The following is a 14,500-nucleotide window of genomic DNA, read 5'->3' as shown; positions in this document are numbered from 1 at the left end:
AAGAGCCGAACTGCTTGAACTAACGTTCATCTTTCAGCTTCATGTTACAGTCACCGTGTTTTCCATAAGAAATATTATCGCTATATTACCATTGAAAACATAGTTTGCGAGGGGCAGCAATGTACTCCGAATCGATGAATCATCAGATCGGGAAACAAGTATCAACCGATAAATAAAACTGAAATATGCAACACATTTTCACCATTTTATGTATGACAGAGTCGTAGTGTTGAATTACTAAGGGACCTTCGCAAAATGTCGCACAAGCTCAATAACCTAACATCGTTCGTTTAGGATTAAAAAAAATCTCCCACCTCCCCCGAAACGAGCATTCACAAATGCGACATCACACGTTTATATATGATGCAAACCATGATGGAAATTGTAGCGGTCACACCACTACGATAGATGCAATTAATGTACACACACTATATGGCACACACGAAGTTTCAACCTTATGAATCTGTTTACTGAGATATATGATGGTAAACTACAGCAGGAAAATACTACAGGAAACCCAGCACTGTAATCACATTTATTTTTATTAGAAGTAAATTTTTATCAACATATCAGCAGCGAATTCAGAAGCTTTTATCAATGAAGGCGTGGACATTTTCGACACTTGGTTAGAAGTGCAAACATGAAGTTCAGCAATCGCATTGACGCCAGACCCCCCCCCCCCACGCATGTGGTGTGACATTGCGCGATCGTCCCTAACTATGGTTGAAATAGAAGAGGACACTGGCGTACACAAAATGTACTTCCGAATCTTTTATTAATTAAAAACTCTCTCGACGTTTTGGTTCAATGCAGAAAGCGTTGTTGAGGACACTGCAGGACAAACAAAGATTAATAATTATCCCAATATTGGAAAGAGACGTGTTATAAATGCTGTTACAAAAAATTGAATATATTATGCTGTGGTATGTTTTGCGCGACGCATATAAGCTTACAATAGGGGAATAAATTATTGGTGAAAGTACGAAAGGTAAAAACAAGAAACGGTAACACTAAAGCAGGATACACAGGATGAGATAATGAAACTTACAAGCTATGTTGGAAGCAGATCAGTGGGAAGAGTATACGATGTGTTCCAAGCGAAAGAAGTAATGTCGATGAGGTAGCTTAAAAGAGGCTCCCTAACTTAGAAAATGTTGAAAGGGGCTACCTAGCTTAATTTAAAAAATGGAGGTACACCATGCAACTCTCGAACATAAAACAAGCGAAAAAACAATAACTGGTAATAATCCTGTAATTCAGTTATATCTATAACTTTTTTTTGTCCAAACTCACTCCATGCATAACACTAAAATTCCTTTTCTCACTCTCTCTCTCACTCTCTCTCTCTCTCTCTCTCTCTCTCTCTCTCTCTCCCTCTCTCTCTCTCTCTCTCTCTCTCTCTCTCTCTCCTCATTCGCATTTTTCGCATTCGCATTTTTCTTGGAATCTGAAAATATTGGTTATAATAGTAAAGTGGCCACTGTGAGGAGATGCTGAGAAAGATCAGAACAGAAACATAGGTTTTAAGTTTATAAACTGAACGGATACAGTATAGTGTGGTCGTGTATTGTACGTTACCGTGCATTTATTATACTGTACTCTACTTTACCATATACCATATACCATACAGAATCATGTCATAATGTTGGATATTTTGTAAACCTGGACAGATTCATTTTGAAATTCGCTTATTTCGGTGGTCAAAAAATAACCAAAAAAATGTAGTGATTAAAATGCCTAAATAGACTCCATTTACCATTTGAATATGGTAATTCAATAAAATTAGATTTTGAGAAGTAGCTGATGACTGTAATATCGTCCAACAATTTTCTGGTAACGAGTATATCGATCTTTACAGTGTGTTTGGGCACAGTTAGTTAGTTATCTATATCAGTAGGTGTACGATAGTTTATTTACCCACCTACCCATCACAGTTTAAAAGATGAGTCGATAAATCTACATGTTTCTTTTCATATTGTAAAATAATCTCAAAAACACTTACATATTCATCAGTATTACAACGAAAATTGTGAAACCTGATACAAAACGTTGACTGGCTGGACAGAAATCTTGCTAACATTCAATTTGCTACAGTTTATCGTCAGGTGCCTAAAACCTAATCTTGGCGCGTTTATTCTGATATGTTTGGGTCAGTTGACTAAAATGTAACAGTTGCACTTCAATTGCTGTCAGGCCAGACGATGATATGTGTAAAATTAATCATAATTAGTCAGCTGATAAGATTTAGCAAAGAACCTGAAAGATTTTCCTGAGCAGACGATAAAATGTACCAATGTTGATAAGTTTTTGTCGAGTCAGATAATTTTGTTTCAGGTTTCACATTTTTTGTTGTAATTAAATTAGTGGATATGCTATTAGGCCTCGTATCTTCAGATACAACTTAGATACAGACAGCAATGTGAAATGTATGAATTTAAAGTTGGAAACCTGCTCATTGCGTGTATCAGACGATGGTTTGCCGGACGGTAACTCGATGATAATTAGTTTGAATGGTTTGCGTGTAGAAACAGAGACGAAAAATAAAACATCAGCAAAAAACTTAATCAAGCCTTAATTAAATGTCGTCTTTACCAGACGGTATTGTTTTGATCAGAAAACAAAATGATCACGCTGTCCCCTCGGGACCGTACTCTTCCGGTGTGCAGTAGCGATACATTTATCGATACGTGTACGAATGAGAAAAAGCCACGACGACTTAGATAGGGATAAAGGGGGTGATAGTTACTGAGGACTAGCCAAGGCGAATCGACGATCCAGAATCTCTGACTGATAAACATCTGACGGTAAGTGCTTGTTTTTATTGAGAGTATATACCAGTATGATTAGAAGGCATCTGCTTTCCAAACAAATATTTTGCAAATAAGTATTTGTTATTTCCTAAATACTCTCCTGTATGACTAATCCCTCACTAAGATTTAGCATCATTGTCAGATTTCAAAATCGTGTTTTTTTCTGCTCATACCCTAGTAAATTTGAATTCTTTTCTTTTCAATCAAAATGTAACATTAAAGTGACTATACAGATGAGGATTGGGTAATTATATTGGATTTTTAATCTATAAGACAATTTTATCTTAGCTTTCTACTTGAGAAATTATTGTGAATTAACATAGACCAAGTCCTTGTTTGTTACCCAATACATTACAAGATGTTAATAAATGTGTCAAATGTTTGTTGTTGTACGTACAGTCACAAATATTTGACACGTTTTTGTTTGAGCTTTTTGCAGTGTATTGAGCTACAAATAAAGACTTGGTTTATGTTTATGTTGTTTCACATTGATTATTTCAAATAAGAAGCCATGATAAATTTCTTTTATAAATTAACACTCCAAAATAAATAACCAATCCTCATCCATATGACCACTTTAACGTAATCTTCGCCATTCTTTGGAAGTGATATTTTTTTAGACACGTTTCATTGAAATGATATAAACGTTTTAATCTCCGTAACTTGGTTTTGTTCGGGTTTTTCACTACATCAGATCTTTTTCAGTCACCAAAAAACTATCAATAATTTTCTTATATATAGGAGGCTTTGTGCGTTTATTTTTCACGAACATAATTATGCTCTAGAGTCTTTTCCACTGTTTGTTCTGTTGATTATATATATATATATATATATATATATATATATATATATATATATATATATATATATATGTGTGTGTGTGTGTGTGTGTGTGTGTGTGTGTGTGTGTGTGTGTGTGTGTGTGTGTTTGTCCATAGAAAGTCGAGGGGCTATGGACTGTCTATGGTCTTTCTAACATGTTCCTCTGTTATTCAGCAAAAACTTGTCTCCCTTTGAACTCTTTCTAAGACGATTACCTTATTTCGTCAACATAATTATTCTCTCTCTATGTCACTCCTTTTTGGCATTTGTTCTCCTATACGTAATTTATGGAAATTGTTTTCAATTATTGCCCCATCGAGTCATCCTATACTTATTACATATTCTTGTAATCTTGCTTGGTAGAAGTGACTACAACAACAATTATGAAGGTCTACGTGGTTATTGGTGTTTTATTATTGGTTGTTTGCATATCCAGTGTGGTAAGTATATATTTGAAACAAAACGAAACGAAACGAAACGAAACGAAACGAAACGAAACGAAACAGACAGACAGACAGACAGACAGACAGACAGACAGACAGACAGACAGACAGACAGACAGACAGACAGACAGACAAACAAACAAACAAACCAAAACGAAACGAACCGAGAAACAAAACGAAACGAAACAAAACCATTTAGTGTTGTTGATGTTTTTTACGCAGAGTTTAGACTGTCTGATTCCAACAGCATAATAATTGTATATGAAGCAGACAAGATTATGCAGTGCAGTTTTCAGAACTAGCCTCATCACCCCTTTAATTGTATATGTAAATTCAATGATTTGTTTTACAAGATATAAAACACTGGTAATTGATGTCATTTTATGTTCTCTTTTTGAAAGCAATCAGGGAAAAACAAAAAAGGAGACAAACGCGGTAACACTGGTGACACTAACACTGACACTGACACTGACAATAGCAGTGGAGGTGGCAGCGGGTCAAGCGAAAGTAGTGGAAGTAAAGACGGCAACGAAGGTAGCAGCGGGTCAAGCGAAAGTAGTGGAAGTAAAGACGGCAACGAAGGTAGCAGCGGGTCAAGCGAAAGTAGTGGAAGTAAAGAGGGCAACGAAGGTAGCAGCGGGTCAAGCGAAAGTAGTGGAAGTAAAGAGGGCAACGAAGGTAGCAGCGGGTCAAGCGAAAGTAGTGGAAGTAAAGAGGGCAACGAAGGTAGCAGTGGGTCAAGCGAAAGTAGTGGAAGTAAAGAGGGCAATGAAGGTAGCAGTGGGTCAGGCAGCAGTAGCAGCAGTGCGAGTAGCTCAAGCAGTAGTGAATCACAGGAAGGCCCAGGTGTATGTACAGGTATGTAAACATGAGAGGACTGAACTGTACCGCGGATGAAAGATGAAAAGTCTGTTGCAGTTGAGGATGACAAGCGACTATTATTACCGTTAATTAGTTTATAAAGTGAAACTTAAGTGTACAACATAACAAACTTCCATATATATAAACAAAGTAGTAAAACTGTCTGCATCAACCAATATCAGAGGCACACACTATTGTTTTTGTATCAGTTATTTAGTTGTCTTTACCTAATTTGTTTTATTTCACTTCATTCAAGCAAATGTGACGTTATTTCACCAGCTGTAGCTTCATTTATCTAGAAATACTTCTGCCACATGGTTTTTTGATATTATTCTTAGCGTTCGACCTGAGTAATCAGAGCCCCTCACGTCACTAGTAACGAATACAAGTCATAGCCAATTATTTTAATTGTTTGATATAATTGTTTCACTTTGCTAACTGAACAGGTGATGGAAATGTTTGTACTTGTATCGAGTATAAGATTTTCTTAGAAGAGAAGCCTTTTGCTGATGCAAGAGCTACTTGTATTGCTGATCATGGTATGTTGGCGAAGATAGATTCTGATGACACACAGACCCTGCTGTCAGAGGCTATCATAGTTGAAAATGTCGCTAATTTCGCCAGCTCTTTGTGGATTGGTTTAAATGACTGCGCCGCGGAAGGCTCATTTGTGTGGTTAGACGGCACTGATACTAGCGGCTACAGTAATTGGTATGGGAACCACAATAACGAAGATGAAGATTGTGTCGCTGTCAGGTACGTTTGTCATGTTATTGAATTGGATTACCTGGAGAGTATCTTTCTAATTTGACAATATTTATTTTGACTTCAGCAAGTTGATCAGGCAAGAACGAATTCGAACATAGTTACACAACTGAGAACAACACGATTTCGGACTCATATATAAACATATGCAATTCATTTAACAACAACGTATGATATTTACGTTTACTTCGTCGTCGTAAACCATAGCCTCTTTTACGGCACCGTACAAAACGCGCCGCCAATAGTTTCGTTATTTCGCAGTGTCGCGGATGAAATAACAGCCCTGGTTTGCCAGTCTCAGAATGCTTTTACTTGTATTACGCAAACTTTGTCTGACAGTATCAAGTAGATTATATTTCGGACTAAATTAGTGGTTATGACGACGCTGCATAAATTTATTTTATGTACTAATTCACGTTGCCTTGGAAACTAGAAGTACCGTCCAGTCGAACCATTCTTAGCACATTTTCCCCAATATTTTATCTGTATCAAGAATCATATAAACACGCTACTTTAACATAATTTCAGAGGATACATCTGCACAGCTAATGTGATCAACACTACGATCAAACCTGAACAGAAGAAATAAAAGTTGAATCCGTGCAACAATTTCTTTTCAGTTACTAGCAAACTCAAGATACCTCAGCGTTTCAATTAGGAGAGATCGTGTTCTCCATGTCTCGTACAACGAATTCCACAAAACAAAATACAGTGACGGATGTGGTAACATTTCTTATACATGCGAATTTAGTGTCTACATTTTGCTTTGTATAATTCATAACAAAAACACCGTGTGAGAAACATCGTTCCGCCTAGTTCAAAATCTAAAGTCTCTCTTGTGTGGTACTAACTGTTTACCTTTTCTTAACTGCGAGTGCCCCTAATTCACGTTAGCGTGACCAACATTTGATCTATTTCGGGTTTTTATGTGATAAATTTTATATCATAATCTTCAAGTTTTGGTTGTTATCTCTTTGAAATCTTACACTTTACAAGTGAAAATGCTGAGTAACAATAATCGTTTATCAAAAGTTTTTGAAATGTTGCATTTTTATCACAAAGTTTTTTTTAAATAGGAAAAGACAAACCCCAAACGAGATGAGGTGTTGCTATGCAACGCATTTTACCAAGCTTGAAACGTGGTGGGATAATGTAACACTAGTGGCTAGTTTGTAGATGTCGATTTGATTCAGTGAACTCATACTGATATTCTAATTAATTTATTTGCATTCAGTGTGGATACCAACTGGCAATGGGCTGACTACAACTGTGATGACCAGAAAGGATTTATTTGCATGTACTATGGTAAGACTAAAAGGCCATCAAAATATTGATTTACATTTCGCCGAACGAAGTAGGCTATATATGATTGTCCAGACAGCGCTTGTCAAAAACGTTGATTTTGATATTTGTAATGAATAATTGATTACAAGACTATTTTCTTTTTGTTTGGACATGCGTAGTTCATTTGTAGTAATCCTGTGTTTGTCATAGCTTGAAGAGTGTGCTAGACGCACCGAAATGTTGTATTTTACTTTGGATTTAAAGTAAGGCCGACTTCGGACACTACTACCTGTTCAACAAGACTAAGTCTATATATATATATATATATATATATATATATATATATATATATATATATATATATATATATATATATATACATATATATATAAACTTAGTCTTGTTAGTCTATATATATATGTGTGTGTGTGTTGTCTGTCTGTCTGTGTCTGTCTGTCTGTCTGTCTGTCTGTGGCTGTGTCTGTGTCTGTGTCTGTCTTTGTGTATGTATGTCTGTGTGTCTGTTTGTGTCTGTGTCTTTGTCTGTGTCTGTATGTGTCTGTCTGTCTGTGTCTATCTGTCTGTGTCTGTGTATGTGTGTATACATATAAATGATACTATAATGTGTTAAATAAACATAGATATGTATATACATATGTCTGTCTGTCTGTCTGTCTGTCTGTCTGTCTGTATGTATGTATGTATGTATGTATGTATGTATGTATGTATGTATTGTATGTATGTATGTATGTATGTATGTATGTATGTATGTACCTGTGTCTATATAGTTAAATACTCTTACATGTAGGCTTTATCTGTTATCTTTTTGCATCTTATTTCAGATTGCCATGGTAGAGATGAGAATTGTGATTCGTGCACTGCATTACCTCAGGAGGTATGGACTATGGACTAGACGGCCAAGTTAACGACAACACTGAGTACACATTAGATTACTAATAACAGGCAGTATACGTTGTATAGATATAGTGCTATTAATTTCAGTGACAGTGTATCGTTACATGTCCAATAATTTTGTTTGTTCTGTCATTTTCTCTTCAATTCATTAAAGCTATATGAAGCATTATATGGACGGATTTGACATGTGTGTTGGTATTTGCCGCACAGCAAAGTTGTGTTCGTGTAACAGAGAAATTGATATTTTTTTAGAAAATGCCGTAATGTTCATCCAAATGCAAATTAGATAAACGTTCGGTAAGATGTCAATGTATGTAATGTTTCCGTCTGTCGAGTGAGGGTTATGTAAGTGTTTCCATACCACAGTTATCATTAACAAACATATGATAGACAGGGTAGCTATTTCCTCAAAAAAAAGAGGGGAGAAGCATTCCTTTTTACAAGTATTGTCGCATTTGAAACAAACTTCCTACCCCCCCCCCCCGACTTCTAGTCCAAAAATAATAGCGAGGTATGCATCTTATCATAAAACATCGGAATTGTTATGATTCGTCATTCTCACACTAGGCTGGCTGACGATGAGGGCGCATTTGTTTACAGGCATCGACGTTTTCCTGTTTCATGGTTTGGCATAAGGCCGAGCTTTCCCCACAGTTAACCTTAATATAACAATTCCTATTCACTCTAAACATAAGGATATATAATGCACGTTCGGAGTTTAAATGACCCTGTGAACTTGAGATCAGGCGTACATCTTGAAGCGACATCCTATTCTAGTTACGCTCACTATTTACCTATTCAAATGATACGTTTTAAGGTTGTGAGCTAAAGGTGTTTGGGGGGACTAGTCTATTTTCCTTTTAGTTTCAAGCCGTTCCCTCTTTGGTTTACTATATAAATACACAGTAAAACCATCAGAATTACGATATTTAATATAAAAAAACTAATAAACTAAAGCTGGAAAATGGTCACGAATACTCTCCTGCTGTCATATATGCCCAATGACTATCGCTAAGTTCACTATGTTTGTACACACTGCATGAAAACGACAGAATTCATCATGGATTGTTTTAGATTTTATACTTGCACAGCCTAGACGTACTTGATGGACACTGTCGTGTTTTAGTTGGATCTCTAATGCCTCTACACACGCTTCAAACGCACATTCGTACGAACCATCCATATTTCATTGGAAATGAGTAATTTTATTCATTTTTTGTTTGAAAAAATTTGAAAACTATATGCGACGTTAGAACGTACGACAACCACATGTTTGCATAAAACTGAATAAACACACAGGCAGACAGACAGACAGACAGACAGACAGACACACACACACACACACACATACACACTTACACACACACACACACACACACACACACACACACACATATATATATATATATATATATATATATATATATATATCAAGGAAACGCAAATTACTCAACCAACTAAACTAACTATGGCAGCCATCGACAATATTTGAGTAATCAATAATTTCAATAATTAAGCTTCACCTTAAGAAAGCATTCTTTGCAATTTAATATGATTTGGTATACATACATCAACCATAACAAGGCACATATGCTCTGTGAAACTCTTCTTGATATAACTATTAGTTGTAATGTTTCATTTGCATAACGAATGGTTTTCAGTAATTAGGCTATATTTTACAAATGCACACTTCGAATTCGGTACATGCATTGGTATACTTTGGTGACGTTTTTTCATAATTGTAATCATTTATTTGTTAATTAATGATTTTGGTGATTTTTTTTTGCAAGTTTCATATTCCATATAATTAGGTGCACACGTTGATGATAACAAATTGAATATGGCCTTTAAAGCTAGATTATTAATTTACATAATATATGATTTTCGGTAATTAGGCAATACCTTGAGTATAGAAACTTCAGATTTCTTATAGTTTGGCATATCCTCAGACCACTGGTATAACTATTTACCAATTATGGCGAATATCGTGTATAATAGCTACCACTAAAAAAGTGGTCTAATATGATAGCTACAACTTATAATTTGGCATTTCAACAATTATTGTGTGTACGAACGAAAATCTAAAGACTATGCCCTTACGGATCGGCATTCAGTTTAAATCTGGTGTTCATTTTACCAGGTTTTTTTTCTACCTTTGATATTTCAGATTTGAGGAAATTAATTTAAAATGCTTGTTGTATTAAAATATCGATATTGGTGATACTTCAAAAATTCAATTTGAAATGTCATAAACTAAGTTAATTATAAGAACCACAATATTATATCACAAACCGACATATCTATTATATTGTTATATTTACATCACATAATCTCATCTGCTGCAGTCACGCCTCATTTGAGCAGTGTGATTACACGTATGATAATCATATATGTAACCATGGAAACACAGTCACTGAAAATGAAAGGTATCCCATGAGTATTTGATGGCAGTACAGGGAATAATTGCCAAATACTTTCTGAGCTGACTGACCTTTGACTTTTGTTTAAACCGGTTTAAACTACTTTTTCGACGACGTCTAGGTAAGATGAATACGTACACATCGAATGCTACACAATGAACCCGATGTGTTCAAACTGAAGCCAACCCAGAACAAGACAGAGTACTGCAGTATTTATTCCTTTTAGCTGATATGTATAAGACCACCCTCCACCATTCTAAGTGGCATAAGCTGAGTTTATGGGCATTTTACTTGAGTGAAAAGACACTATAACGATAACACTATTGCAATGTAATGGCAGTGTATGCCTTCTATGACGTCACAATCGTCGTCTGGTTTTCTTAAAGCAGAATTTCCACAAACATTTTCATGCGTGTAATAAATTAAATTATTGGATCGATATTATATAATGTATCTTTATGCTAAGTTTGAGTTCAGTCAATTGCAAGTGGTGGCCAGTATTATTCAGTAAGTAGAATGCTTTGAGATCTATTTTAATTACGCACCAAGATTACGCCTACAACATATAAACTCGGCTTATGCCGCCCCCTCCCCCCCCCCACATAATTATCTTGCACATAATATACTATATCACAAGATGATCAATCATAAATGGTAACAGCAGCGAATATAATTATGTAGTCTTTCATAACACTTCGTTTGTAAGAACTAGTTTAATGGTATCAACAAGCTACTATCAAGCTAGTCACCACATATAGTTTCAATAAGTAGCTGTACCATGGCAACTTCTATACAACACAACACAACACAACACAACACAACACAACACAACACAACACAACACAGCACAGCACAGCAATGCAATGCAATGCAATGCGACACGATACGATACGACACGACACGACACAACACAACACAACACAACACAACACAACACAGCACAGCACAGCAATGCAATGCAATGCGATGTGATACGATACGACACGACACGACACGACACGACACGACACAGCACAACACAACACAACACAATACAATACAATACAGCGCATGTATGTATGTAATATGTATGTATATGTATGTATGTATGTATGTATGTATGTATGTATGTATGAATGTATGTATGTATGTATGTATGTATGTATGTATGTATGTATGTATGTATGTATGTCCGACCGCTTGTTTGTCTGTCTGTCTGTCTGTCTGTCTGTCTGTCTGTCTGTATGTCTGTCTGTCTGTCTGAATCTGTTCTTAAAGCCCGTTTTCGAGTAAAGTCTGTGTAAAAAATTAAACTGTCAAAACATACTAACATACTTAGAAGCATATATTTTAGAGCTGACAAGTTCATATCAGACGATATAGTACCATACGCTAGTGATGGTTTGACATACATGGCGGGACTTAGTAGCCGAAAGCTTATACATTCGTACACATATGAAAACCCAGTGGAATTCTTACTCAACTTCGATGTGCATACACTCTCATAGAATGAATAGAATAATATTTTAGACGGTAAATATTATAAAATATGCTGTCATTCTCGGGCTCAACGGATTTGGTTATGAATTTGCAAATGTTATTTGAAAAATTTGCAAATTAAATTTTAAAAAAAATAAAAGTTTCCCCCGGGACAAGTTACAAAATTAATGTTCGTGGCATGTTTGTAAAGCAAACAAGTTGCATACCATGCAATTTTCTTGATGCAATTATTGATTTCAATACAAGAAAATTAAGCAATATCACAGGCCTTTTACTACCATATGTTTATTTGACATAACCGCATGGTAACTGTTACATCGCTTCGTTCTCAGAACACGTCTTTGTTCCCTGTATTTGCTTGTTACAAAGCAAGCTTATACAATAATGTATTTATGTACACGTCAGCGTAACAGTTTCATTTACACCGAAAACATATAAAAGCAGTTCACATAAAATTGGTTCTTGATAAAACTGTCACCACTTCACATCACATGGTCCAATCTGGTTTGTCTTCTGTCAACGCTGGAAGTCATCATCACGTACAATAGCCAGGCATATTGCGTTTCGAAGTATATCTAACGGCACATATACGTTGGTTCTCGATCTGTAATTTCAGGTACGACCATCAATTTCGTTCGTTGCAAAAGCAGTGAGTGAGGCAAAAGCAGTGAGTGAGTGAGTGAGTGAGTGAGTGAGTGAGTGAGTGAGTGAGTGAGTGAGTGAGTGAGTGAGTGAGTGAGTGAGTGAGAGAGTGAGTGAGAGAGAACGAGAGAGACAGGCAGACAGACAGACAGACAGACAGACAGACAGACAGACAGACAGACAGACAGACAGACAGAGACATACAGACCGACAGACAGACAGGGGGGAGATGGGTGTTAGTTCAGCTTCTTAATACATGGCCTCATTTTGAGATTTATTTATCTAGTTATCTTGCTTGTAATATTGATACGATATTGACCTGAGTTTTTGCTTTTTATTTATATTGTCACTATGAGCACAATTTTGTAAGTTGTCATTTGTTTTTATTTGACCAAATCGCATTTACAGTTTGAAAACTAGGACAAACGAGCCGTGAAATTGAAGAGCATTTCACATCAAGTCTTTCTCGTCTGAGATTAACCTACCATTGGCATTGAAAGTATATATAACTAAAAATACAAAACAGTTTCTATAATCCTATTACAAGCGTGTTTGATAAATTAACTTTGAGAGCTAAGTGAAAGAAATTAGCATATTCGTTTATGAGAAACTAGGGGACAACCTTTCAAAACATATGTTTTTTTTAAACGATATTTTAGATAACTATGTACAAGTTGATGTCACTGTTTGTGTTCCTGGGGATACTTGTATTAGCCTGTCAAGGTCATCGACAAGGTCATCAGGTAAGGGTATTTTTATCCTATGTTTACGGTTAACTGTCACACACACACACACACACACACACACACACACACACACAGAGTACATACCTACCTACCTACCTACCTACCTACCTATCTACCCACCTACCTAAATACATACCTACATACATACCTACATACACACATACATACATATATACATACATACATACATACATACATACATACATACATGCATACATGCATACATGCATACATGCATACATACATACATACATACATACATACATACATACATACATACATACATACATACAAGCATGCATACATACATACATACATACATACATACATACATACATACGTACGTACATACATACATACACACATACATACACACACATACATACATACATACATACATACATACATACATACATACACACATACACACATACATACACACATATACATACATACATACATACATACATACATACATACATACATGCATGCATGCATGCATGCATACATACATACATACATACATACATACATACATACATGCATGCATACATACATACATACATACATACATACATACATACATACATACATACATACATACATACATACATACATACGGGGGATGCGAACTCCAATGGCTTAGGTGTACATGTATTAATTCTAGAGATGCAAACGGGGGATGCGAACTCCAATGGCTTAGGTGTACATGTATTAATTCTAGAGATGCAACATATGCAATTATAAACGTATATGATAAAAGAAAATAATGAAAGGGATTTTTAATCGCAAATATACATGTCATCTTCTCATCTTGCAAGGGATGAATATAAACTGTGTTTGCTGTTAGACTACATTCTACATTAAGATCCAGGACTGAAATGACACAACATATAGAGGGTAAAAATGTATTTGCTTAGTTTTTTTATGTAATTGTATTTGTACAACAGGTGAGACCGGGACGTAGTCGAAGTAATAGTAAAGGAAGTGTCAGTAGGGAAACCAAAATCCAGAGCAGAAATAGTGGAGGACGTTGGAGGAGAAACAGTGACAGCGGAGTACATTCGAGCAGTAGCAGTGACAGTGGTGATAGTAGTAGTGATAGCTCTGACACGAACCAACCACCAGTTGAAAATTTTGGTAATGAATGATGCGTTTTCTCTTCAGGAATCATGTTACTAGTCCTGTTGAAAAGTACCAATAGGTGATTGAAACATGGTGCAATGAAATTGCAAATGCGATATAGAACCTTTATATTCAGATATTGTGTAACAGTTGATTGCTAGAGTCTTCAGGAATATATCTCTTGTCCG

At 35.8% G+C, this 14,500-nt stretch overlaps 2 protein-coding genes across 2 annotated transcripts in view; both read left to right on the top strand.

Annotated features, from left to right (window-relative positions):
* The first annotated feature begins 3,959 nt into the window (after positions 1–3,959).
* Positions 3,960–7,920, top strand: LOC144448058 (uncharacterized). The gene is made up of 5 exons (XM_078138208.1): positions 3,960–4,072; positions 4,477–4,933; positions 5,383–5,692; positions 6,936–7,006; positions 7,828–7,920. Exons 1-5 carry the CDS (start codon positions 4,016–4,018, stop codon positions 7,896–7,898), a joined length of 966 nt encoding a protein of 321 aa, XP_077994334.1. The 5' UTR covers positions 3,960–4,015; the 3' UTR covers positions 7,899–7,920.
* A 4,368-nt stretch (positions 7,921–12,288) lies between these two features.
* Positions 12,289–14,500, top strand: part of LOC144448057 (salivary C-type lectin 1-like) — a 5,613-nt gene continuing 3,401 nt past the window's right edge. Inside the window, exons 1-3 of the mRNA XM_078138207.1 lie at positions 12,289–12,415; positions 13,101–13,184; positions 14,138–14,327. Of these exons, the coding sequence (XP_077994333.1) occupies positions 13,107–13,184; positions 14,138–14,327 (268 nt within the window). The 5' untranslated portion in view covers positions 12,289–12,415; positions 13,101–13,106. The remainder of the gene's footprint in view (positions 12,416–13,100; positions 13,185–14,137; positions 14,328–14,500) is intronic.

This window comes from Glandiceps talaboti, chromosome 17, assembly GCF_964340395.1.
Source record: "Glandiceps talaboti chromosome 17, keGlaTala1.1, whole genome shotgun sequence".
NCBI lineage: Eukaryota > Metazoa > Hemichordata > Enteropneusta > Spengelidae > Glandiceps > Glandiceps talaboti.
This window is presented reverse-complemented; position numbering and strand designations above follow the sequence as displayed.

Excerpts from the sequence above, each read along its gene's own strand:
- LOC144448058 (XM_078138208.1), top strand. The coding sequence starts at position 4,016 with ATGAAGGTCTACGTGGTTATTGGTGTTTTATTATTGGTTGTTTGCATA. Across the intron at positions 4,073-4,476 it reads TTGTTTGCATATCCAGTGTG|CAATCAGGGAAAAACAAAAA; the intron begins GTAAGTATATAT and ends TCTTTTTGAAAG. Across the intron at positions 5,693-6,935 it reads GAAGATTGTGTCGCTGTCAG|TGTGGATACCAACTGGCAAT; the intron begins GTACGTTTGTCA and ends ATTTGCATTCAG.